This window comes from Convolutriloba macropyga, chromosome 2 (genome assembly GCF_964194025.1).
Source record: "Convolutriloba macropyga chromosome 2, txConMacr16.3, whole genome shotgun sequence".
NCBI classification, from domain to species: Eukaryota; Metazoa; Xenacoelomorpha; order Acoela; family Convolutidae; genus Convolutriloba; species Convolutriloba macropyga.
The window spans coordinates 34,463,605-34,491,451 of NC_134469.1; the positions used below are offsets into that span (position 1 = coordinate 34,463,605).

The 27,847-nt window shown below is 39.0% G+C and overlaps 1 protein-coding gene across 3 annotated transcripts in view; it reads right to left on the reverse strand.

Moving 5' to 3' along the window:
• Nucleotides 1-372: 372 nt before the first annotated feature.
• LOC142358622 (glycerol-3-phosphate dehydrogenase 1-like protein) overlaps nt 373-27,847 on the reverse strand; it is a 457,482-nt gene continuing 430,007 nt past the window's right edge. For all 3 annotated transcript variants that reach the window (XM_075410072.1, XM_075410074.1, XM_075410075.1), the window contains 4 exons: nt 25,764-25,902; nt 13,598-13,820; nt 2,762-2,882; nt 373-863 (listed from right to left, as the gene is read on the reverse strand). In XM_075410072.1, coding sequence (XP_075266187.1) covers nt 654-863; nt 2,762-2,882; nt 13,598-13,820; nt 25,764-25,902 — 693 coding nt within the window. In that variant the 3' untranslated portion in view covers nt 373-653. The remainder of the gene's footprint in view (nt 864-2,761; nt 2,883-13,597; nt 13,821-25,763; nt 25,903-27,847) is intronic.

Here is a 27,847-nt window from a genome sequence, read left to right on the forward strand (position 1 = left end):
ACATGCATACAAAACATACAAATATACATACATACATACATACATACACATATATACATATACACGTTACATATATACATGTATATACATATATACATTTACATAATACATACATACATGCATACATACATACATACATACATATACATATATACATATACACAATACATATATACATGCATATACATATATATATGTATGTAAATATGTAAAATAGGGGGGACATTTTATTCAGATTTTCAAAATTTTCAAGTGTCCCACCCCACCCCGGTGTTGTTGGGCCGAGAAAATCAGGCTTCCAAAAATGTCCGTCCCCCCCCCCCCCCCCGGTGAGGTTCTAGTCATTTTTTATACTACTAAGAAAGGCAAAGGTTGCGCCAAAACAATCGAAAACACAATTATGCAGCAAGAGCAATGTAAGTTATTAATTTTTCAGATTTGTGTGAACAGCAGGCCGCCCGGTTTACACACCCAGTCTCACCGCCACACACACAAACACACGCAAACTTGAAGTTTATTTTGTTAAGCTATCTTTTAATACTGTGGATGAGATGCGTAACAATTGCCGCAATCAGATCTCTCTTTTGTGCCAGTTTTGTACAGTGACATTGTAGAGTTGTAGAGTGACCACACCAGTTAGAAGGGATTGATGGTTACATATGTTCTGGATGATCTGCAAGACACTGGAACAAGTCCTGGGCTGCTATCTCTTTGGTGGATACTTTGTAGATAGCCACAAACAGAGGGTACTTCTTCACTGCTGTTTCTCCTTTGGCAAACAGCATCTTGTACACTTTCTCCGCAGTCTGGTGACCCTGCAGCTTTTGCCCATTCAAATGCTCCTTCTCCAGCTCTTCAAAGCTCTAAATGAACATCACCCATCTTTGGATCGACTCATCACATTTTTCACTACATCACATTTTTCTCGACACAAATAAGACAAACTATAATTTTTAATTTTATTTTTGCTCGAATCCTATATTTACTATTACTCAAAACAATAAATAATATAATAATAATAATACTACTAATAATAATAACAATAAATAATAATAAGAAATAACAAGAATAATAATAATAATAAAAATTGGGTCGCTTCAAAGAAATCCGAAAACAATATGGAGGTTGGATAATACACAAGAAATATGTAGGGCTGCTCATACATCAATTTTCCAGTGCTCAACTTATTTATGTAGGAATTAGCTTTCTTTGAGATCTCAAAACTGGTTTAAATTCAGCCCGCATGATGAGTTTTGTTGTTTTTAACAAAGGAAAATTTTTCTAAAATTGGCATTTGATCGAGTAACGAAAAAACTGAGGTCGCAAAATACACAAAAATTCTTTCCCGTTCGTGGGGTCAGCTTAATAGAGATTTCAAACTCTCATGAGATTGCTAACAAAAAAACAGAACCAATTTGGTACTTTTAGGAGCAAATTCCAAAAAAATTATTTGCAATCATTAGGTCGGATCATACAATTTAATAATTAAGACAAAAATATTGAGATCGATACATACAAAATTTGTTGGTATACAACTTTGAGCTCAAAATCTCACCTAGACTGGTAAAAAATTAAAACATGATACGTTTCTCGCAAAAAGAAGGTAGCTTCCATAAAAATTTTAAAAATTTTAATAATCAGGGCCTAACATACAGCTCCATTATTAAAAACTATTAAAAAATTAGCCGGTAGAATACCAGAAAAGACTCGAATCGTCGTGCATTATAATCTCTAACCTAACCTTACCGAAATCAGAACATCAAAATAGACAAGAGAAAAAAGTAGCCCAACAAACCACATTAAAGTGTTTTAAAAAAACCGACAATTTTTTAGGTGTGGGGGAGCTAAGTGGTGCGGGGGCCGGGGGGGGGGGGGGGGGGGGGTAGGTAGGTGGGCGGGTGGATAGATAGGTTGGGGAGGTGGGTATTTGCTGGGGTAGTTGGGGGGGGGGTAGGTGGGGGGTAGCTAGGTGAAGGGAGGGGGTAGGGATAGGTGGGGGGTAACTTGGGGGGGGGGGGGGGGGGGTGCGGTGAGGTGCGGGAGGGGGGGGGGAAGGTAGGTAGGTGTTGGGGGGGGGGTTAGATAGGTGGTGGGGGGTTTGTGCGGTGTAGTTTAGATAATTAGGGATTAGGGGTGACTTATATAACAAAAAATCTCAAAATGACCTCTTCACCTTGAACATTACCAGCAGTTCTTAATGACTATACATTACAAACGAAGCTACTGTTAAAGTCCAATGTTCGAAAACAGAAGTCAACAATCAAAACCGGAGGTAAATGCTCGAACAGAAAGAAGTCAAAATTCAAGTCATGAACAAACTTGCTTTCTGCTTAAAAAAACCTGTAGAATCTCAATACTCCTCTTCGAGTCGTAAAACACCACGATGTCCCCAATATTAGCCGCTATCACTTCGCGGCTATTAATAACAGAATACGCGTTTCCAGAATATACAAAATCTGTTATTATTATTGGTTACATATACGTCATTGATATTAAATATACTGAAGAGTTATATGAGATAAAGAAATTTCCATTCTTTCCTGATAAGGCTAAGACTGATATGTTTCACATATGGGTAAGTATAAACTATTTGAGAAATTAATGCTACAACATAAAAGTATATATAACTATCCTATTGATGCTGCGATGTTAGATTGTTACTTAGAACATGAAGTTAGAACACAGAACACATATATATATGGACTCCACGAAAACGAGGTGAAGTGAGCGGGAGTTGTAATGAATTTCAGTTTAATTTTACCTTTCCGGTCTCAACGAATAGCTTGCCAAGTCGTGTGTGTCTTCCACCGTAGCAGGTAGTAATGAGGTCAGCAATGCCACAGCTTTCGAAGAAGACATTACGGTTTGTACAGCCATAGAATCTGTAAACAGAGTAAGAAGCTGAATTGAATGATGAAGGAAAATGGAAAAGTTGTTTTAGATATAGGAGGTTGACTCACTGTCTAAGGTGAAAACACACCACCTGCAACCAGAAAACAATCGTGGTCGTCAAAAATGAGGTTTTGTTCTACGAAAAGCCAATCAGAAGCTTGCTTATCTAAAGAGATCAATTCCAAGTGAAACAAAATTGTCAGTTAAATGCAACCTAGTCAAAACTTACATTATATCAATCTTGTTTTATGGATCAAATGTTTGGTATGCCAGTAAAACTATCGTCAGGCAAATGGAAAGGCTTCAGAGAAAAGGTTTAAAATGGATACAATCAAACAGTCATTTTACTGATAAAGAATACAATGATTGTCTTCGATCAGTAAATTTACTTCCGATCACATATCAACTTGTCTTTTTGGATCTCGTAGTTTTGAACAGAATTTTGACAAGAAAACTTCCACTTGAGGCAGAGCAATTTTGGCAAATAAGGAATGGACATCCGAAAACACGATTAAACGAGAAAATATTTTTATACTCAAACGAATGTAATCGCCAGCGTTGCCGAACAAATTTTTTCCAACGAGTTACAAACTTCAACAATTCGATGTCACTGGCGCGTGATTTTCCCAACTATAACCCATATTCAAGTCCTCACAAATTCAAAAAAGAAGTCAAAGAATATCTATTTGATTTAGCTAAGAAGAATTTTAATTACAAATTGTACCCATATGGATGGACAGTGTTTGAGGGAAACCAAATTCAAGCCCCGTTAGGGACGTACTAAGCTTGGTGCAACCAAGTTTAGTTAAATTCATTATTATTATTATTATTATTATTATTATTATTATTATTATTATTATTATTATTATTATTATTAAAACCAAAATCACCGTTCAGCGTCATTAACTGCTGTCTACACGACGGAATGGTTTTAAACGATCGAATTAAGTGCTCTATGGGGCATGTGAACTACACTTACGATAGAGCAAAGATTTAGAGCCAAACGCGTGCAGAGCCAAAAACTAGTTTAAAAAATGTGTCTCGCACCTCCCGCCGTCTTTTCACGCCCAATGTAGCGCTTAAATTACGTGTAAGTGGTTTTCACTCGGCAGTTAAACAGCAATTAAATGCCAAAAACTTCCAAAAAAATGTGATTAGAGTTACAATTGGCGGTAAAGGGCAATCCGCAAAATTTTTATTACTTTTTGAAGTGAAGCAAATTTGCACAACTAAAATAAGCCCACCAAATTTTTATTGGAAGTATTTTTTTGCAGAGAGCATGAAATACTTTTTTGCATTCTAGTTCACATTTAAATACCAATAGTGTTTTCCATAATTCCACACTCTACAACATGACTTTTAAATCCGATTTTATTCAATTAAGATAAGCGCACCAAACTTCTACAAAGCAAAAATACAATGAAGAATTAAAATAGAAAAAAATCAGGATATTAAAAAAGCAAACAAACATAGCCGGCAGATTGCCGGAAAGGGGAAAATAGACCCGTTGACGCGCTTGATGCACATCCGGATTGGAACAGAAAACGAAAAAAAGACACAAATCGACCGAATTTTTGTCTGTTTTTTCTCAGCGTGAAGTATTCTAATTTCGTGTGCAGTTTGTTAGATTCTGAAATTACACTGACTTCGGGCTTCTAAACTGAAGCTAATAAGCTTAATACCAAAAACTCAACTAGCAAAACACTGATAAACCTTGATTAACCTAATACACTACAACTTGATGACCGGGCTTTATCGGTTATCTCGTTTCTTTTGATTTTGATCTTTTGACATTGACCGCATTCAACACGTTGCGTAATTCAATTCGTAAAAGAATTTAAAATCCATTCAATTGAAACAAAGAATGAAGTAAATCAGAAGTCAAACGTGACAATCGATTTCAAGTTTCCAGTTGTTGCTCATGAGGCGGCACAGACAACGCTGGTAGTTGCTTCCGGTGAAGATTCAACTGCATATCATCAACATATAATGGTGTGCAGCGAGAATCCAAAGAAGAAGACGAAAACAGTAAAGGCATTCGTTTGGCACAAAGGAAAGGTTCTGTACGAAATACGGACGCGCAATTTTGTTCCACACTCGCCCCATCAAATTTTCAAAAATCCGTTTCCTTGAATTGGCGGCCTCGACGTTGTTTGTCATGGACATTTTGAAAATTTCGGAGCAGATGAGCTTGGACCTGAACAAGAGAACACATGAAAACATGGACTTTGTCTACAATATGGAAAACACGATGGCTCGGGCCACAAAAAAACGGAAAATCGAACACACAATTGTTAGAACGAAGAAATTAGTGATTACACTCAAAGCAAATTCGTAGTTTGTAAATTTGATACTCAAAGCAGTTGGTTATTCTTTCCATGTTTCCAGATCTAATATCAAATAAAAAAAAATTCTTCAGTTTGTACTTTGTTCAAAGGCAACACAGACACTACGAACGTATTTCTCGCAGAGTGTCACAATTGATCTAAAGTGCAGCCTACGCGATGTGAACCAAAAGTTCCTTTTGGCGGGCTGATTGGCCGAGGTGATAGTTTATTGCAGTTATTTTAAACATTCAAAAGTTTTTCCCTGCCACGCAATATTTCATGCCGCTTACGGATTTATGAACTCAACTAATGACAGCGGGCCTGGCTATGTGTAAGTTATACTTAACGAATATGATTATTTTCTTCCTGGTCACATTAGCGGTCTCTTTTACTGGTTCAAATTTAGGTCCCAAAAAATCAGTATTTGACGGCATACCCTTGTGAGCGTGAGTTGCCTTGACACCAATTAATAACTGCTGTATTTATCAAAGCTGCTCTTTATGTAATGAAAATAAGAGATAAAAAACGAAATAACTTCAGAATCATTGTTACAAAAAATTTGGAGAAAATGTTATTATGAAAACAGAAATGGGTTTAACACTCTCCTAGCTTGAATTGCTTTGTGAGGCCACAGAATTTTTGGAATACTTTTTCCATATCAAAAGCTAGTTCTAAAATTGGTCCGCCAAAACCACATCATCGTGTAAAATTTGACATACAATGACAGACCATCACGACTGCGCAATTTATCTCAATCAGATGGCTTCTGATAGCCAGAATCAGGAGCGCCCTAGGGAGATTTGTTGCGGTTGTACAGAGCGTTCTCTTATTATATGTGTTCTATGCCCTTTCATACTACCCATTGCCATCATTTGTTTGGTAAATACTTCGTTTCTTTGTGTTGACGTGTTCCTACACCAAAGAAATCCAAGATGCCGTTACCGCCTTAAAAGCAGGTCAATTTTCATTACCTTAAAAGACTAACCAAATCCTCCGCAGTGCTCAACAAGTTTGCTTACGGCAGTGTTTGGTCGTAGTGATTGCGGAAAAACAACTTTTTGCAGACTTACTGGTGAAACATCATCGGTTCCTCCTACACAATTTTGATTGCAGAAACTTACATCTTTCAGCACTGGCAGCCAGCTTACGATGAAATTGCCGCAAATAAGCCACAAGAAGATCAACTTCCTCACTGCAGATGAGAGGAAGTTGGCGATAATGTTGAATCTCAAGCGCCACCTTCTGGTGTTTGATGACGTGATCAACAAACTTGCTAAATCAATAGAAATTTTGAACCTCGTATTGTCCGCTCGTCAAAAAATCAGCACGATATTTTCCTAAAAAGCATCTCTATCAAAAAAAGACCAACCTCAAAGACATTCGCCTTCACCCTTAGCGACATATTACTGCTGAAAAGCCCACGCGACCTAATCCAATTTGACTGCTTGGGACGACAGCTGGGAGATCAATATCTTTCGTATGCTTATCGGTCAACTATCGAGGAGCCCTTTGGTCATCCACTGAATGACTTGGACCCCGGGTGTGATAAAAATCTCTGCCTAATTTTAAACATTTGCTATGGGGACAAGTTGCCAGTAAAATTTCATATAAATTCTAACAACTTCCAAAACATAACTTAATGACTCTTTCACAAAATCAAAGTACTTTAGAGATTTTTACAATTTTTACAGTTTTACAGGGATTGATTTGATTCATGCTGACTTATCGTTTCTAAAGTTTCCAACAGATCGCATTTTCAATGTGGTTTAGGGGAACCTTTGCTTATTCTTTGCTTGTCCTAATTTCAAATGCTTTTGTTTCAAAAAGTTTTAACTTCGAACGCTTCCATCAAATTATTGAGACCATGTCCGAAAAAAATAGTTTTCGGAAAAGCGTAGAATCTGGTAACCTATCTGAGGATAGCACTTGTAAAATTGATTGCCCCAGACATCCCGATTCGTTTTTCAACATTCAATTTAAACATTCCTCATTAAAAGACGTCCTTCTTCCCTCCCAAAAAAAATCATGCAGAAATTGACATTTTGGATGCAAACCTAGCAGTCACTCCAACTCAGAGGCAATAGATAAATTGAGCGTTTCGTCTCAACTCAAAAACAAATAAAGATTATTCATCCCGCGAAGCCAGCGCAACCGTTCAAAAAGTGCTAGTTTGTCTGAAAAAAACTTGACAAAGCAGTCGAGAAAGTAAATGACACTCTGCTAAATAGAGCGAACAAAACGTATTTTGAACATTCTCAACCAACAAGATTTTACAATAGACAGGGAATCAGGTATAATACAAGGAAAACACGATTTAAAATCATCCAGTAGTCTGTTTGGTTTCTTTATTGAAATACAGTCGTAAGAAGAATTAGCAGATGACCTCGACATTGTTTTGCAATTGCGATTATTACCTCATCTTGTCGCTAATATTTAGCAACCCAATATGACTCCGGCGCCCAAACTGGCCTTCCAGTTTTTACAGCAAAGTCTCAATGTTTATTGGGTTCAGTGGCTGACTTTCTGCAGCTTGCTTTTTTCTGCCTTAATACAAATTGGCGGCGTGGAGTAAAATACAGAGCCTTCTAAAAAATTTGTGGTTCAATTAGCAAGGCTTTGGAAGAGATCACTATAACTAAGTCATTGCTTTGATGTAAAATTTGCGTTATGTACATTTTGACTGCAGTAGTTTTGCTAGAGCTAAGGGCAACTACGATTAAAAAACCACTGAGCTCAAGTTTTCAAAAAGAAAATAGGCATTAGTTAGATGTACATCAATTTAGCAGTGCCTCTGGGAAAACAAAAAACACTCTTAAAAACATTTGGATTGCTTGTATAAGCTGTGCAAAACTATTCATCCACAAGTTTCACTTAGACAACGTATAAGCAGACAAGTCGTAAGTTCCCACTCCTTAAAGTTATATCGTATCGCCTGAACGAAAACCGGTCAATCGGCTTGGCGGATATGCAATCTGTCCAGTCGTTCGGCAACAGTGTTAGGTTCATTCTGGTGGCTGTTGAAACACTGCGCCGCTATTTGAGAGTCAAAGTCACGAAGAAATAAACGCAACAAAAAAGCAATTTGCCAAATGATCACAAAAGAAAGATTTTAAAGACAGTGGAGTTGTGCCCGAGCGCGTTTGGATCGTTGATGGCGTTTTGACTGCCGACAGATCAGAGTTCTTGAGTGCATTCGCCAAATAAAAGCAATCAAAATAACTTGCCATTTATCAAACATGCAAAGAATGAGTGCTTTCGCAGAACGGAATACAACGTCACTAAAGGCATTGATTTGATGACAAAATTACCGTTATCAAAACAGATAAAAGAACATAACCGACTAACGTCGGGCGAATTGCTCTCAAACGACCCGCGAGCGGTTGGCTTGGTCAGTAGCTAGCCACGGGGGGGGGGGTGGAGCCAATACTGGGGGTGGGGGGTCAACAAAGTGGGGGGGGGGGGTGTCAACCTCTAAGAACCGCCCCTCACACCATAAGTATAAGTTTAAGTCTCCAAGACAGTTTGAGCTGAAACAGACCTGAAAGGCTCTAAGAGCACATAATGACCGCTGGGCGCTACCTGTTTATCCCGTTTTTGAGGACGAAAAGTCAAAAGCGTCAGACGAAAAATTGGTCAAGCGAAAAATCGCATAAAAAAAAGACCGACAGGACTAATATAATTGCTACAAACTTCGTTTGAGAGCAATTAAAAAAGATAAGAGAAAAAAATTATTTTTTATGTGTCAAACATAGCTGGCAGATTGCCAGAAAACAGCCGCAATAGCTTCATAGATCTTCAGGCTCAAAAAGATAGTAAAAAAAACAGCAAAAAAACTCCAATTTCCTTTTTTATCAAAAGCTGAGATATTTTCTTTTCATTTGAAATCTGTATACTTTTGATGCTTCTATTAGCTGACCTCAAATAACCTTCAATTAGATTGACAGACACTCACTAGACCTTATCTCTTTGAATTAAATTGAAAAGTCAAATTCAGAGTGCTGAAGTAATCTTTGAGAGTGAGGAAAGTCACATTCCACCCAAATCATAAACACGCGAACGAATAGAAAAATGCTCCAAGAAAAAAAATGACGTCACACAGATTCCGTTGAAATTGCATGAAAAAAGGCAGATCTGAAGTGATTGTGACCTCATAAGGTCGTAACAAAACTCTTGGGGCGTAGAATTTCCTGTGTGGATGCAAAAACATCAGATAAAGATAGGGTTCGAAACACAAACTCTAAAAATTGGCACAAGATGATCTTGATATTGTTTCGCAATTGCAGTTATTAACTCATCTTGTTGATAATATTTTTGCCAAGAGTGACAAAAGTTGTATCAAACACGCCAAAAAGTAATGGAGTAGCAGCAACCCAATAAGAATGCAGCGCCCAACTGGCTTTAAGTTTTGAGATCAAATTCTTCTCTTCAATGTTTATTTGGTTCACTTGGTGACTTTCTGCGGCCTGCTTTTGTTTGCACTGTTAAAAATTTGCTGCATTGAGGAAAATCTAGAGCACTCCAAAACAATTTGTGGTTCATGTAGCAAGGCCTTGGGAAGGAGCACCATAACTAAGCCATTGCTTTGGTGCAAAATTTGCGGTATGCCCAATTTGAATGCAGTAGTTTGGCTAGAGTCAAGGACGACTAAGATGAGAAGACATTCAAAGGCACAAAATGTTCTCGAGAGGGTTGTTTCACCGGCGCTGATACTGAAATCAAAATTTCACACGGCACATTGGCATTACTTGAAGGTATATCAATCTAGCAGTACCTCTGCAAACACGAAATCACTCTTAAGAAAGCAACTGGACTGCCTGTATGAACTCGGCAAAACTATTTATCTAAAAGTTCGGCTTACAAAAATATTAGCAGACAAGGCGTAAGTTCCCACGACTTAAGGTTATATCGTCTCGCCTAAACGAAATATTGCCAACCAGTTTGGCGGATATGCAATCTGTCCAGTCCGTCGACAACGGTGTTAGGTACCTTCTGGTGGTTGTCGAACCAAGCAGCTGCTAATTGAGAAACGAACCAACGAAGGACAAAAACGCAAAAAAAGACCACAAAATAGATTTTAAAAACAATGGGGTTGTGGCCAAGCGCGTTTGCACTGTTGATGGCGTTTTGACTGAATACAGTACAGAGTTCTTGGATGCATTCTCTAAATAGTGCCAATCGAAAAAAAATGCCAGTATACCAAACATACAAAGAAAAAATGAGTGCTTTTGCAGAACGGATTAAAATGAAATTAAAAGCGCTGATGTTGACCCACTAGACGCATATAGTAAATAAAACTGATAGCAGAAAAGAGAAGAGGTTAAAAAATTGTTTCTAAGTATCAAAGATAGCTGGTAAATTGAAAAAACCAGTCGCAATAACTTCCTAGGTCTGCAGTCTCAAAAAGAGTGAAAAAAACAGAGCTAAAAAAATAAATTTCTCTTACTAAATGCTGAGATATTTTATTTTCATTTAAAATCTACACTTTTTGCTGCTTCTATTAGCTGACCTCAAATAACATTCAATTAGACTGACAGACACTCACTAGCCCTTATCTCTCTGAATTAAAGTGAAGAAAAGTCAAATTCAGAGTAATGAAGTCATTTTTGAGAGTGAGGTAAGTCACGTGCGACCAAAACCTTAAACACGCGAATGAATAAAGAAAATGCTCCAAGAAGAGTTAAAATGATGTCAAGCACTGAATTCAAATAAAATTGCATGAGCGGATGAACAAAAGGCAGATGTGAAGTGATTGTGACCTCAGAAAGTAACAAAACTCTTGGGGCGAAAATTTTTCTTTATGGGTGCAAAAACATCACAAAGATATGGTTCGAACCCCGACCTGACTCCCATTCCTTCAACTCGACAGAAGCAGTAACCACTCGACAGAGCCTTATCATTATTTCTCTAATAATCGGTTTTGTTTGAACAACGAACCTTATTTCGCAGTGCAAGCAATTGAAATCGCTCCAAAGTTAAGAAGTGATCTCATAAAATAATAAAAATCAACGTCAAAATGCCAAATGTGAACAAAAAACTACTAGAGAGAAAGCATACCTTTTCTCAAACACCATTTCCTCACTCTGTTTAAAAATTAGAACGAAAAAATTTCACTCGCCTTTTCGCTCCATTTCCTATTTCGGCATGACCAAAATCATCACCCCAATTTGACTTCAAAAACCATGAGAATGTTTGAACAGATCTTAAAAAGGGAGCACCCCAATACAATTCAATTTCTTTTAATTGTCAAAACCAAGAGAAGTTCAATAATAGCGTCCGCTATACGTTTGCGGCTATTAAAAAGTGTTCTGTGATGTGTAGTTTCAATGATTCTTAAAGTATACTTATATCCTAAATTGAAAGCAATTATGCTTAGTAGTAATTCCAGCCAGCAATTGCCCTAACCTAGAATTATAACACGATGCACTATGACGGGGATTTGCATGTTTACGCCGTTTGTTTTGACTGCTCTTTCGGCCTTGGCCGTATTCACTACATTGCGTAATTCAATGAGTAAAAGAAATTAACATAACCGACTAACGTCGGAGCCAATTGCTCACAAACGAATGGCGAGAGGCTGCCTTCCTCAGTAGCTAGCTACAGTTTAGTGAGAATAGCTTTAGCTTAAGTGAAGGGGTGTGAGGTGAGCACAGCGGCGGGGGGTTGGGGAGTGGGGGTCAACCTTTAATAACCACTCTTCACACCATAAGTATAAGTCTCCAAAACAGTTTCTATGAATCGCATAATTGGAGACTAGTGAGCTGAAGGGCTCTAAGAGCACTTGATGCCCTCGGGGCCTACCTGTTTATCTCGTTTTTCAAGACGAAAAGTAAATGGGTCAAACGAAAAATCGTTCAAGCAAAAAATTGCATAAACATAGCCGGAAAAAAGCCGCTGTAGACGCTTGGGGCCTTCCATGAATTCAAACAACTAAAGTACTAAGATTCAAACAACTAAAGTGTTTGAATTCAAACAACTAAAGTAATAACATGGAAAGATCGACCACCAGTCATTTAATGGGTCAAAGGAAATCGTTCAAGCAAATATTGCATAAACATAGCCGGCAAATTGTCGGAAAATAGCCGCGGTAGACGCTTGTGGCCTTCCATGAATTCAAACAACTAAAATAATAAGATGGAGAGATCGACCACCAGTAATTTAATGGGTGAAACGAAAAATCGTTCCAGCAAAAATTGCATAAACATAGCCGGAAAATGCCGGAAAATAGCCGCTTGTGGCCTTCCATGAATTCAAACAACTAAAGTAATAAGATGGACTGATCGACCACCAGTCCTTTAACAGACCACTAGACTTTTTGGGTTATATTCGGACTGTCATTTTATGACACAAGGAAAAGGCCCTAAAAGAGCTTTTTCAAAATTGATATTGCAAATCAAAAACTCAAGATTAATAATCAAGAATTAGGGCATATAAGTTCGGCACCACTTAGATGCCCACTATAAACTAGTAAATATTCATAAAATTTAAAGTTCAATAACGAAGTCAATTTTTTGGGTGAGGTAAGTCACGCAACTGACCTAAAAGCAGAAATAACGTCACGTACACAAATTTTAACTGCAAAGCCACTGAAGTCATTGAAAAAGACAATTCCAAGAAGTCAGGTCGTAAGAATCATCGACGGAGACGACGAATTAAGAAAACATTGCAGAACAAGTCCTGACGTACAATTTTCATTGACTAAACAAAAACTAGATCTAGAACGGACTGAGTGAATTAGGAAAATCCTTTCCGAAAAAATCAGATCAAAAAATTAAAAAAAAAAACTGAAAATCAATGTGAAAATGCCGCATGTGAATAAAAAAACTACCAACGATAAAGCGAAATTAGGTTAAATAAAAAAAAGGTCTAAAATGAACTATAACTGGATTGGGAAAACCATTTACAAAAAAATCCGATCCAAAAAATCGAAAAAACAGTAAAAACCAAAATGAAATTGCCGCAAGTGAACAAAAAACCACCAGCGAGAAAGCGAATTTTTGTTCAAACACTGTTTTCTCACTCTACTTTAAAACTAGGTTTAAAAAAATTCACGCCGCAAAACCACTCGCTTTTTCGCGCCACATCTTTGAATTGTAAAAAACCACGACGTCCCCAATAATAGCCGCTATCGCTTCGTGGCTATTAAAAAGACAAACAGAAACAGGACTAATATAATTTCTACAAACTTCATTTGAAAGCAAATAAAAATCAACTCAGTTGAAACAGCGAGTAAGGTAAGTCAGGTGTCAATGGTGAAAATCGTGGCATGTAAAACAAAAAACGTGATGAAATGGTGTAGCGAACTAAAAAGGAGAGCGCCTAAATAATAGCGGTTGACAGGCTGACGGCGGCTCTTAGAAATGTAATTGTCAATTACTCACTCCTCTGCAAATGCCATCATTTCCATGAGACCGAGCCTGATGATGGCACACTTGGTATTGTTGCCCATGCCCAGAGCATCCACAAAGCCAGCGCCCACTGCCACCACGTTCTTCAGCGCGCCGCAAACTTCCACTGCTGTGACGTCACTCACGTACGCACACCTGAATGATGGTCTGTTGAACAGTTGTTGGAAGGCACGCCCTTGCCACTCAACGGTAGTTGCTGCAATCAGAACTAGCTATTGAAACCTTGACTCGACCCAAATTTGGCTTAAAGAAGGCAACGAGAACCAAACATGGCCGCCAGATATAGCTGCCAAATGGACTTAGGCCCGTAGACCACAGATAGCAACATATACTTTGCATTTGTATTGAACTCGAATAGCTGCCCGGATTTGTCAATAAAAACAATTGAAAATTCACGTTTTTTTTTATTAAAACAAAAAATTTTTGCTCAATAATTAGATTCCTGATTTGATTGCACTTTATTAATCAGCTCTTCTTTATTGACTTTAAAAGGTTTTAAGTCATAAAATGATTTTTAAAAGTCACTTAGAGGCTGAGGTAAGTCATGTTAAAACTAATCACTTAATGAAGATTAAAACTTAGCACTAATGAGCGTAAAAAAGACGAGGACTCCAAATTAATAGGAATATACATTGAAATAAATTAGCAAAAACTCAAAAAAAAAATTCGAGCAAACATCGAAAATAGAAGTGTAATTTTCGCAGCTGAATAAAAATCATTACCAAGAAAGCAATATTTGGATCTATTCTGTTTTGCCACCCTCCTCCCCCCAGCTTAGTGGGCTTATATTTTTTACGCCCCCCAGGCGCACGTGCTTTTTTCTACAGTAACGTGCGTGCTATATAACAACTTAAATTTGTAACTAGGGGGCATAAAAAACAGTGGCGTTGGGGGGGGGGGGGGACGAAACAGAATAGATCCCAATATTTTGTTCAAACCCCGTTTTTCACTCTAATTAAAAAACATACCCTGAAGAATGCCGAAAGAGATGATGCAAGGATTAGTACCAATGCGAATGAACATAACCGACTCGGACGAATTGGTTGGCCTCAGTTATAGCCAACTGGGGCTTAGGGATGCCAGCATTAGGGAGGGGTGTGACAGGAGTGTGTGTGTGTCGTGGAGGGGGGTTTGCAAGCGTTGGGGGGGGGGGGCGTTGGTTTCTAGCGATGGGGGTAGGGTTGCGAAGGCTAGACGAGAGCGGGGTTCAAATCGACAGCTAGAGGAGGGTGGACAATGCGTATGCTGAGGGGGTGGGGGGGGGGGGTGTGGAGTGTTAATGGGGCGCGGTGGGGGATGGCGAGGGCTGACCGAGGGGGGTCAAACTTATTAAGGGACAAGATTAAGGACCGCCCTGCAAACCATGAAATTGCTTCCTCAAAACAATTTTGGTGAATCGCATTCTTAGAGTAAAGTAAGGCTTACGGCTCTAAGAGATCTTAATGCCTTCCGAAAGCCACCTATTCATCCCGTTTTCGAGGACCAAAAGCCAAATGGGTTAGACGAAAAATCGGTCGACCGAAAAATCGCATTTAAAAGACCACTGGAAAAATATAATTGCTAGAAACATTGTTTGAGAGCAAGTAAACATTAGACCTAGGTAACTGAGACTAACTAGAACAAAATTTAAATACTGGGATCTGAAACTGCACTTTGTGGGTTCATCGCTTTTCCGTTTTTGATTTTGTTTAGCGATGATGACTGTTCATATTCGACTTTTTAAGTGAGCAACTACTGTTTAAAATTTTTTCAGCAGAATGAGTGATGATCCCTACCAACCCCTATTGAATAATTGAGTGACAGAGTCATTTTTCTGAGAAAGTCTCGAATACAGAACAAAAAATTATCAAAACTTAATAAATTTGATGAACACGAGCACAAACTTCACATTTCAAATTCAACGTAGACTTAATAATTGAGCAACGTCATTTTGCTGTGTGAAAATCTTGCTTAAAGAAAAAATATCAAACTTTTATCAATTAGGTAAAAAGATGCACAAAAATCACATAATGAGTGAACAACCCAACCGCAGTTAAACCCCGGTTAACAAACATGGCCAGCCCCCAGTTAAAAGCGACGAAAGACTCAAAAAGTGACATTCTTAATTCAAGTTCTGTTATTCCTTTCAAAACAATATATAAACACAAATGCTATTTAAACACAAATGCCAAACGATGCAGTCTTAAAAATATAGAGTTGTGTCACAAGCACTGACACTGAACCCAAGTTTCCAGAAAGCACAGAGGCATTACTCGGATGTCTACCATGTGTGCAGTGCTTTTGGGAACACAAAATCGCCTGCAAAAATAGAAGGGTTGCCTGCATCAACCGTTAAAAACTATTTATCTACGAGCTCCACATACACAAAGTACAAGCAAACCAGGCGAAAGCTCCCACGACTGAAAGTTCTATCGTATCACTTGAACGAAATCTGGTCAATTGACTTGGTAGATATGCAATCTGTCCAGTCGTTCAACAACGGTGTTAGGTACCATTTAGTGGCTGTTGAAATTCTGAGCTCCATTTTTAAGAGTGAAAGCAATGAAGGACAAAGAGGCAACAACAACACAAGCATTTTGCCGAATGATCACCAAAAGAAAAGGTTTCAAAACAGTGGGGGTAAGCCTGAGCGCTTGTGGGCTGATGACGGTACAGTTTTTGGGCGCATTCGCCAAATAATGTCAATCGAAAACATAAGGCAGAACGGAACATAAGGTCACTAAAAGCATTGATTTATCATTACATGAATGAGCACCACACAGAAAGGTACATTGTTCAGTTGCGAAAGTTTGTTCAGGTTATAAATTCTCGAACATTTCTCGTCATAGGAATAGCTCCAAAAGAGGTAGCCAGGATCATGTGGATTACTTAGTGTCTGACTTTGAATAAAGAGCTGCAAACCAATTTCAAATCTGGAGCCACGTTCAGGATTCAGAAAAAGTTGGAAACATTTCACAAAGGCTACAAGGTTCAATTCAGTCACGAGATTTTCCGAATTACAGCCATTTTGACAAGAAACCCTCCTACCTATCGGGTGGTCTCTAATGAAAACTAAATTGATCACAGGGCGTTTAAAGAATCAGAAGTTTTCAAATATCAGGAAGTATCACTGCTCTCTCGGATATCTGTCTCTGGAATGCGGCAATCATCAACTGGTTTCACCCTAAATTTGATCTCAAATGCATCGATGGAAACCTATGAGCAGAACACTTAAGCACGCTTCAAAAATCTTACCAAATGTCAGAGCTGAACAACTCAATGGACACATGGCAAGTGTCCCTTTCGGAAATATGCTGGCCTTCTACCATTCAAAATATCACTGATGGATTTTTTGAAACCGATTCAGCGTTCATCGAATTTGTCGACAACGCTACCACTTTTCTTCAATGACGACGATTTTGAAAGCATGGACGAGGACGAATAAAGTTATACGAGAAGAGAATGACGACTTGTTCCCAAAAAGCTTTATCATCATCATCGTCACCAATGATACAACCGAAACATCAATTGTTGTTGGGTGCTGGGACAATTTATAGCGACAGCCACTATTCTTTTCTAAACTGGTTTCAAGACCACGACGAAGGTGCAGAGAGTCGAGAAGGCCGCAGCAGCAGCAGCATCTGCCAACTTCAAATAAACTCGGGCCAATACAGTTCTGTTGACGATCTAATGACGGATATCTGTCAGAAGGCGTTCAAGAAGCACCTCTTTCTGGAAGGTCACAAGAGAGGATCAGCGCCTAGAGACACACGCAGCAGATAATAGCTCAAAGAAAAAAGGATGACGAAGAAACAAAAGTTGAACGAGAATAGAATGACGACTTGTTCCAAAACGCTTTATCATCATTATCGTCACAAATGATACAACCGAAATAACAATTGTTGCTGGGTGCTGGGACAATTTGTAGCAATAACCACTCTTCTTCTCTAAACTGGTCTCAAGACAACAACGACGGTTCCGTGAGTCGATAAGGCGGCAGCAGTAGCAGCATCCGACAACTTCAAATAGACAGACTCTGGCGCAGACAGGGTCTGTTGACGATCTATTGACGGGGCTCTGGCAGAAGGCGTTCAACACAAAAGTAGCACGCCGGTGTTCTTTTTCCTGGAATGTCAGAAGAGAGGATCAGCGCCTGGAGATACACGCAGCAGATAATAGCTCAAAGAAAAAAGGATGAGTCTCAGCAGAAACGAAAAAGCCCAACAGTACCTTTCATTCGACTGATTTCTGTTGATTTGCAAAAATATCTCGGGTGTAACGATATTAAGTTTGCAAGCGACGAAGCAATCCACCAAAAACTACGAGCCCAGCATTTTACCGATGCACATTGACGCTGGGCTACACAATATCTTAGTTCACTGTGACTTGGTGCAGACTGAGGTTCTGGGTGACAATTTTACGTCTCTCCTTCGTAGCAATACGTTGACAGCTGTCAAGAGCTCCCCTGCAGCTTGCAATGGTTCGATTGCAAAGTTGCAGTGGAAAGATGTAAAATCAGCCTTTCAGTCAAAATGTTGTAAAAATTAGCTGTCAGTTTGCCAAACGAACTGGGTTGTCTTGTTCCCTTTTTATCGCGCGGTCGAACATCACTTAAAGCTTCGTCTGCAGCAGAGGAATTCTTCGGCATCATTTTGACAACATCAAAACCAAAAAACAGTCGCGCGCACCAGAGCAACTCTAATGGCGGACTCACAATATGATGCACAAATTTGAGCCAGCGCAACATAGTGGCGGGCAAGCAAGGTAATTTGGTTCTGGTGCAGCTGGTTTGGGTTCCTTAGCTGTGCGGGTGGGACGATCCTCACTTCCACTTTTGAGGGAATATACCTTGCCTCCCGCCAAAAAGTTGGACGGAACCTAATTGAGGCAGCCATTCCAGAGCTGGGACAGGACTTGAGAAGAAGAAAGAAGATTAAAGCGCCCTCAAAACATCTGTGAAAAAGTCTATTGCCCAAACTCTTCCACAAATTGCGAGCGCGTCTAGGGGCGTTCGCACGTTGTCAAGAGGCTTGTCCAGAAGCGGCGGACCGGTGCGGAAGGGGGGCCGGCGGGCGAACCAGCGTGCGCGAAGGCTCGCACGGGAAAAAGCACGGCTTCAAGAGATAGCAAATATTAATAAAAAGAGAAAATACACTGCCAGAACTTCAACCAAATCGAAGCGCAGTCGACTCTGCCTCAACAGCCGATATCCTTGCAAACTTAAAATTCAGCTAAAAATGTCATTAAAAGAGGCAATCGGAGGAGGAGCAACAACAAATAACACATATTTCAAAAGTCCAGCCACCGATATTGCCAACCCAGTAACTCACAATAGGTTTTTTTTAGAAACCTAGTTTTTTGGTCAGTTATGAAAGAGCTTACGATCAAGAGGTTTTCACGCAGTATGAACCGAACGGGCCTACTCCAAATTTTGTTGTTAGTGACAACAATAGGAACTGCATTGACATGAATTACATTCATCTCTTTCTGGTAGCAAGCATTTATGATGCCAACGGAAGAGATAAAAAGAAAGCATCTGACGGCACGGCAGTTTTTTTCACAAACAATACGCTACAAAATTTGTTCTCGCAAGTAGAGCTTTACTTGAACGGTTGCCTGATAGCAGACAACAACAACACGTATCACCATCGAACATTCATAGAGACTGAGCTCACCACAATAAGGAGAGTAAGGAAACGTGGGCCACGTGTGAAACTTTCATTGCCAGATGTTAGTATGCGCATCAGGCTCTATCGCTCCAGCGACGAGTTCAGTCTCATTGGCTTGTGCGATGGCGTCAAAAAATGGTTCACTGCGGTCGTCAAAAAAGCGTCCAGTTTTGTGAGATAAGTCACCCTTATGGAATCAGTTAAGCTCTCCATTGAACGTGCACTTTTGAAAGCTCCAGCAAGGAACCTCTATATCGAGAGTCTCTGCAAAAGCTACATTATTAAGTCGGGTCCAAACAGTTCTCAAGGAGTCTGTTTTTGGATCAGAATCCATTCGGCAAATGACAATGTGCATGATAGCCAATGCAAGCTTCAGGGGTACATTAGCAACTGACCCGTTCCACTACATCAAATTTCGATTAAAACGTTTGGAAATCAGTCATGGAAACGGTTTGCCAATTGTTGGAACACCCGTTGATTCGCGCAACAGTTCTCATCTGTATCAACACATTTTGACTGCTTTGGGTTTTAAAAACGGTGGTAATGGTATCCAATTTGCGACTTTGACGATCACTTTATGCTGACGTTTGTCCTGACTTTCTTGCAAGAAGCCTCCAAGTCTTTAACACTGTTTCCTGAACTTAGCGGAGCACCAATAACAATCAAACTTTCTTTTGAGATAGCTCTGACAGAGTCCATAGAGCTTTACTTGATTGGTGAAAAAGTCTTCATAAACAGCGGCCGAGACATCAGTTAACACCAATTTTTAAACAGCAACAATAACACAACTTTTATCAACAATCCTTCAATTACTGCTGCTGTGAAAGTTTCGGCAACTCAAATATGTCTTCGAAGGAAGGTGGTTGGCTGAGAACAAAAGTTGCAAAAAAAGCGCGCTGTCTTTCAAATTATAAACACATCAAAACCAAACATAAGTGGCACTCATTCGATTTTACTATTAGCAGTTGCACAGAGCTATAACAAAATTTATCGAAAAAAGGAGGAAAAACTGCGGCAGAATATACTTATTTTGAATATACCCCTTGCTTTTTTCATGTTTATACCAGGCTACAAACATATAAAAACAAAGATTATACTTTGCACAAAATATCCTCGTCAGTGCAGAAAGCGTCAAATCCTTGCAAATTGTATTGTATATACGCGGCTCATTTTTTCGAAAATGACTAATGCGTTGAATTAAGTGTCTGCTCTTAAAGTTCAGAGTGAAACCAATTTGGTGCAGCTTTTCAATTCTAAATTTTATTTTCATAATCTGAATTCAGCATTGTTGTTAATCACCTCCGCTTCAATTTTGCAAAAGAAGAAGAGAGTATTGCATCATTTTCTTCCGCTTGCTCATTGTCAGTGTCGTCATGATCATAGGCACCATCATCATTAAAGCCATCTTCACCATTTGCTTCAACATCCACACAATCGGCTTCTTGGACTGCATCGTCATAAATGGATTACGACGACAAGTTCTGTCGCTTTCTTCAACGTCGTCAGTACTGTTTAGTGCATCCCAATTAACAATATTGCTTTCATCACTGTCAGCATGGAAGTCGCGCGCAAGAAACCCGAGATCTGGAACAGCAAACCAAAACTTATTAATATTGTTGCAGGGTAAAGCAACTAAATTCAAGGGGCGGGCCTCTACTTAGGAGGTGTTTAAATTCTTTCAGGTCCTCATAGGGGTCATCTAATTCAATTCGTTACAAGAGAGTAAGTGTCTATATGTCACCAAGATTTTTTTGTCCATATCGTGGCTTCATCTCATTGGAGTCAAAACCGTACAATGACAACTTGGAAAGATCAAGAACAGCCGCCCCAACTGCCGTGGGTTTGTCCCAAAACATCTTTTGCTGCGACAAGGACACAGCACAGATTTTCACATAATCTCGAAGGATTTATAGTTAGGTCTGCTAGTAAACTTCATTGCTTCGTGTTCGTTGGTGACAAAATGAGTCGGTTTCGCTTCTTTTCCGTTGTTTTACCGAAGCAAGCATTTGACATTAGTTTAAAAATTCTCAAAAGGACCCTTGCCTGCTGCCGGATCACTGTTTTTCGCTATATAAGCTGATAGCCAATTTGACTGTTTGAAGTTGAGTGCATTATGAATTTTGACAATCTGAAGCCCGTTCTGGATGTAAAACTGCAGGTTTTTATATAGCAAATATAACTCTTTTTTATCAAAATGTGTTTCTGCAGGCTTCGGAATATCCACATTTCTTTTCTCATTGAAATCAAATCAATAATTTGAAAGCCAGTCAGACTGTATCAAGTTTTTCGGGAGCTAGTGGTAGATCCTGATGATCAATATGCAACTCAGAGGGATATGCAAGATCAACTTCAACGAACAAAGCGTATTCTCCCTCCCAATCGTGAGCCAAAACCATCTCCACGGTCAAGGTATCGCCCACTCAAAAGAACCAATCGGCAAATTTTTCATCATTGTCCCAGCGTAAACTGAAGTAACATCCAAGAAGGCTCCAAAAACAGACGTTTCGTTGCTATTGAAATCAGGAATATACTTGTTGCATCGCATCGTAACCTAAATTTGGAGCCCTACAAAAGCAAGCAGGATCCAACTTGCAGACGTCGAAGCAGACGTCACGAAACTTCTCAAAAACATCCAAAAGCTGAAATTCGTCAATTTTCAGGTAAACGTGATAATCTCCAAAACTCTTGCAGCCCATCAAATGATATATCTCATGCGCTTCCTGATACTGCTCCAGAGTAAAAACAATCAAGCGCGAGAGCGTATTGATCCAGTCACGTCCGTAATCTGGAAAGCGAGTATCAAATTTTTCAGAACCGTCTAAGTAGCCAGAGGAAAAAGCCTTTCCTTCTAATCTTTCTGAATATTTCCACTGAATCAGAAAATTTTGTCTCAGAAAAGTTCTTCGTCAGAGAGTGTTTTTACCAGTGCAACTAACCCAGACTCCATCAAGTTCAGACTGTCCAGAAACCGGATATCACTTCTGATGCATTTTGTGAGGCCTCTTTTGTTGATACAACTTCCACTGGTACGTACTGAAAGCGAGATAAAAGTCTGTTTTAGCATTTGCATTCAGCTCTTCCTCCTCGTAGATTTCCAACTGCTTAAAAATAGGATGAGAGTCGTAGCGAGACAAACCGGAAAAACACTGGCAAAAATTTCATCACACTGCAATAAGGTTGCACTTCCTGTGAGCAACGCCATAATATCTCCTGTCAAATGACAATGATGAACAACTTTGCTCACTTCTTCACATCCATCAAACTCTTCATTGCATATGCAGCAAGGAGCAGTCCAATAAGCTAAAAAATCAGCTTTTTCCAGCGAATTCTTTGAGTTTTCGGATTTTCTGTTGCTACCGGTAAACCCAGTTCAACCACTCCCGCATCGTAACCTAAATTTGGAGCCCTACAAAAGCAAGCAGGATCCAACTTGCAGACGTCACGAAACTTCTCAAAAACATCCAAAAGCTGAAATACGTCAATTTTCAGGTAAACGTGATAATCTCCAAAACTCTTGCAGCCCATCAAATGATATATCTCATGCGCTTCCTGATACTGCTCCAGAGTAAAAACAATCAAGCGCGAGAGCGTATTGATCCAGTCACGTCCGTAATCTGGAAAGCGAGTATCAAATTTTTCAGAACCGTCTAAGTAGCCAGGGGAAAAAGCCTTTCCTTCTAATCTTTCTGAATATTTCCACTGAATCAGGAGAAAATTTTGTCTCAGAAAAGTTCTTCGTCAGAGAGTGTTTTTACCAGTGCAACTAACCCAGACTCCATCAAGTTCAGACTGTCCAGAAACCGGATATCACTTCTGATGCATTTTGTGAGGCCTCTTTTGTTGATGCAACTTCCACTGGTACGTACTGAAAGCGAGATAAAAGTCTGTTTTAGCATTTGCATTCAGCTCTTCCTCATCGTAGATTTCCAACTGCTTAAAAATAGGATGAGAGTCGTAGCGAGACAAACCGGAAAAACACTGGCAAAAATTTCATCACACTGCAATAAGGTTGCACTTCCTGTGAGCAACGCCATAATATCTCCTGTCAAATGACAATGATGAACAACTTTGCTCACTTCCTCACATCCATCAGACTCCTCATTGCATATGCAGCAAGGAGCAGTCCAATAAGCTAAAAAATCAGCTTTTTCCAGCGAATTCTTTGAGTTTTCGGATTTTCTGTTGCTACCGGTAAGCCCAGTTCAACCACTCCCGAAGAGTTTTCAGCATTTTACCAATAACTTGGTATCCGCGGTAAAGGATTTGTCTTTCAGCTCTCCCAGTTCTTACATCTATCAAAACAACACCAAAACTGCATGGATGCTGATCTTCGATATGCAGGGTGGCAGCGCCTAGGTTGTTTAGTGTGCTTACAGAATAGTCTTCCAACATGTCGCTGAAAGTCTTTTCTAACATCATATGCCTCCACGTCAGCGTAAACAACGAAAGGACAGCAAATTTGCCGGTTGAAGTTTTAAAACTTTTATTTTTCTAGCATTTGGATCAGCAAAGGTTCCTGGATATTTTTTTTGTTTAGCATTTGGATCAGCAAAGGTTCCTGATCAAAGGAAAGTCATCTATGATGCATCATTTTGCCCTTGACAATACACTGTAGACATTGATCACAAAACTTTTGGCGATTATTTTTGGATCTCGCTGTTCGCAATAGCCTCTTCAGGAGTCGATCAAAGTTTTTGATAAGACATTAGTGAGATTTTTAGTCGTCCGACAAAATTAAAAGAAGTATTTTAGTGATTTGAACACTCCTCTGCTTCGTAAGATAGACATAGAAATTCACTGCTAGTTTATTTTTCTCTTAAACACTGCGTTAGCTGAGAGGCGTTGGCATTTTCCTTTTATTGAGGTTCAGGTCATTAAAATGTGATCGATAGCTGCTAGGACGTTGTTGATTTTTTCGAATGGGAAAGAGTGCGGCCAGAACACAAAAGACAAAACAAAAGCTGTCGCTCATTTCTTATGTTGAAGATACTTCTTCTCAACCTCTCCAGTTTTTTCGCAGTCGGGATATAGGTTGCAGGCCTCAATGGACTGCATTTATTTAATTTCACATCGACTTTTCATTCGATCAATAACCCAACCGCTACCGCCTGTGATATTAATTTGAGTCAAAATTTGGTCATGTGAGTAATATTCTTCTTATGTCAAATTTCGCGAAACAGTTTTCATTGAGCTGGTGAAAAAGGAAGTGGACTTGTCTAAAGATACGGGTTTTATGAAGTTAATTGAAACACAGCGAAAGTTTCATGGTCTGCGAATCTGGGCTGTCAATAAAACCAATTAAACGCGTTTCGTTTGCTCCAAAGTACTCAACGGAATCAATAACCTCGTCACTTGAAGGCTGGAATCAAAATCTTTGAAAAAAGCCACGAATAGATTGCCTTGTTTGTAATACAGACATGTTGCCTTGATGTCATGATTTGTAGCGCAATGGTCATTTAGTTTCTGCTGTGAATAGAAGAATTTCTGACATTATCAAGACTTCAGGTAACGTTCACTGTTATGAATTGATTTACCCCTATAGCTTAGAATGCTTGGCACAGAGAAGGATCCTCTAACTGAAACTAAATTCTAGGTCTATCTGCAAAAGCGGCCCTTTTTTAGAAACTGAAATATACTTCGAAGATGTCTTCTCTATCAAAAAGAAGCACTCACCTATCTTTCATTCAAAATCATTGAACGCAAAACTTTTTACTGAGATACTTAAGCAGTTATTACCATGGCTTTGTCATTCTCACAAAACCAGATTCATCGGTCCTAATTTATTCTTTTGCACTGTTACCCCCTCCCCCATTAAATTATCGATTTTAACGTTCCCAACATACTTTGGAAAAACAGCAGCAACACAATAAAGCATCTGCACTAAACGTTCGAAATGAGGAATTCCAAAGAAATCCGAGGGGGCAGTAGCAATCATTTTATCCGAAGTTTTGAACTTAGGCATTATACCTACGTAATCGACTAATGTCAAACGAATGGCTCTCGGACGACCGACGATGGCTGCTCGATTTTGTTAAAGCCTGCTTTCACCGCAGGAGGGGAGAGCCGGGAATCAAGCTACTGCGGGGTCTCAAAAAATGTTATTAATGCTTATATAGGCCACTAGTACACAAGTGATGAAAATATGAAACTAATTTTTGGCGCTTTTAATTTGGCATTCAACAGTTAATTGCCACGCTTCAGTTTAGCTGCTTCAAATGGTGAATGGGAGAGCAAATTAGATTACCTAAAATCTAAGGAATCGAGCCTAAATGTTCCCCAAAAGTCAAAACGGTCAAGCGGAAAAGACGAACATGACTGCAACAACTTTGAAATTTCATTCAAGAGCAATTAAAAACACGGCCCTCATCAATTTGGGCTTTGTGAGAACTCAATCAGTTCTCTTTTCTCAGAGTTCCAAGATAGTACTTCATTTCCACATGCGGTTCACATTTTTAGTTTGTTCAGTTAAAGCAACTTTTATAAGTGCATACCAATAGTGGCCTCTGCAAACTGTCCTAGTGCTATCTCATTGGCTAAGTTGGCTCCCATAAGAGCCCCACATGTTATGCCCAGAGTGTCCCTGACAACATCCGAAATGATCACAAGCTCTTTCTCCGTCACTTCGAAGCCCTTAATAGAACTCAACGTATCTACACCCTTGTAAAGGTAAATATGGCCCGTAAATTGCCGGAAAATTGCCACCGTAAACGCATATCAGGGTTGAAACAAAAAAATTGACAAAATTGAGATAGAAATTTACAAATTCTTTCACAAGCTTCAAAAAGTTTTCTACGGTGTACATTTCTAGTTATATTCTAAAATAATACTCAATTCAGCTTCTAAACTGAAATATATTAAACTTAATACTAATGTTCGTTAGCAACCGATCTAATTGAGTTTGGTACCCTAACGCAGTTTATACCGTTTCTTTTGATTTTTCCCTTTTGACATTGGCCGTATTCACTACATTGCGTAATTCAATGCGCAAAAGCATTCAAAACCAATTCAGTTAAAACCGTGTAAACCGAAAAACGTGATCAAAGTGAAGCAATTTTGACTAATGGCAACGCAGAGACAAATCTTGTAATCGAATATTCTAATTACAATTGGTGGTTGACATTATTGGCGATAAGCATAACATACAGCTCCTATTTATTACACCAAAGTACCGCACTTTTGCATTCTTAGTTGATCGCCTAAATATTACAACTTCGTTGACTTCTCAAGGCATCTAATCTTTACTGGCATTTTACAATGATAACTTACATCTTTAAAAGATCAAGGATCATTAGTACACACACAACAATATGAATAGTTGGGGACAAAGTTCGTATAAATGGCACGTGTTAGCTTCATGTTACATTCACTCATTTCATAAACAACCAAGATTTAAATTAGACAATCGACGAATTGACGTTAAACCGACGAATGACAGATAGACTGAGATTTTAAAAGTCTATGACTCCATGTCGCTGCAGAAATATAGCCGGACTAAACACACGCTCAAATAAAGTAATATAGTTAGTTTAAGTGAGATGTTTAGGTTGAAAAAGTTGTATAAACCAGTTTAGGGGTTACTTTAATATAGTGCAAAACATCGGCATCATACTTTCGAAGTTGGATGAAAAATATGAGGTTAAGTAGTTGCAGCTGAAAACATAGATGAAAAATTATTCCTCCGAAGTAACTCGACATAGGAAAATCTGTTGCCAAATTCAATTACAGATCATCAACAAAATATAAGGAATAAAGTCTAAAACGTACGTAAAATTTTCATGAAAATTAGGAATAAGAGTGGACCGGGAAACGAACCCTGTGGAACGCCACTGAGAACATGTAAGGATTCTGACAAAACACGGGATAAATTAAATTTTTGGTAACGATCAATTAGGTAAGAAAACAACAGGGCCAAAAACGAGTCCTCAAAATCAAACTTTCCCAGTTTATGAATAAGAATAGTATGAGAAACTTTGTCGAATGTTTTCTGGTAACCACGATAGACAGTACGAGGACAAGTATCAGTTGGGTGATCGGGTTTTTTTCTTGATTCGAAGCAAAGGACTTCGGTATGAACGTGTCTCCCATTCTGATCAATCAATTCAAATACTAGCCTCTCAAAAATAACGGATATCTTGGATAACAATCTAACTGGACGATAATTCTCAATGCAATTCATCTTTCACCCTTTATGAAAAGGCTGAACAAAAACAGTATTCCATGAAAACGAAATTGAAACTTGAATTGAAAATGATAAAGAAGAGGGACCCAAGAAGATCAGGAAAGTTGCTGAGAAGTTGTCCAGTTAAACCGTCGTATGACTTAAACCTCGCTTTTTGTAATAGATATGAGGCGTTGTATTTTCATTAAGTAATATAGGCTTGGAAATCTTCATGAAGATTTCCTAAGACTCATAGTGCTTCTCGTTGAAATTAGTCGAGAAAAACAAAATGAGAGCGTCTGCTCTTTGAGAATTGAGAACTCGACAAATAACAAACAGAAATGAGAAGCATAGGAGTGGGGAAATGAGAACCTATGGTAAAACAAACTGTATAAAGTTCAATAGAAATTTGTAGGG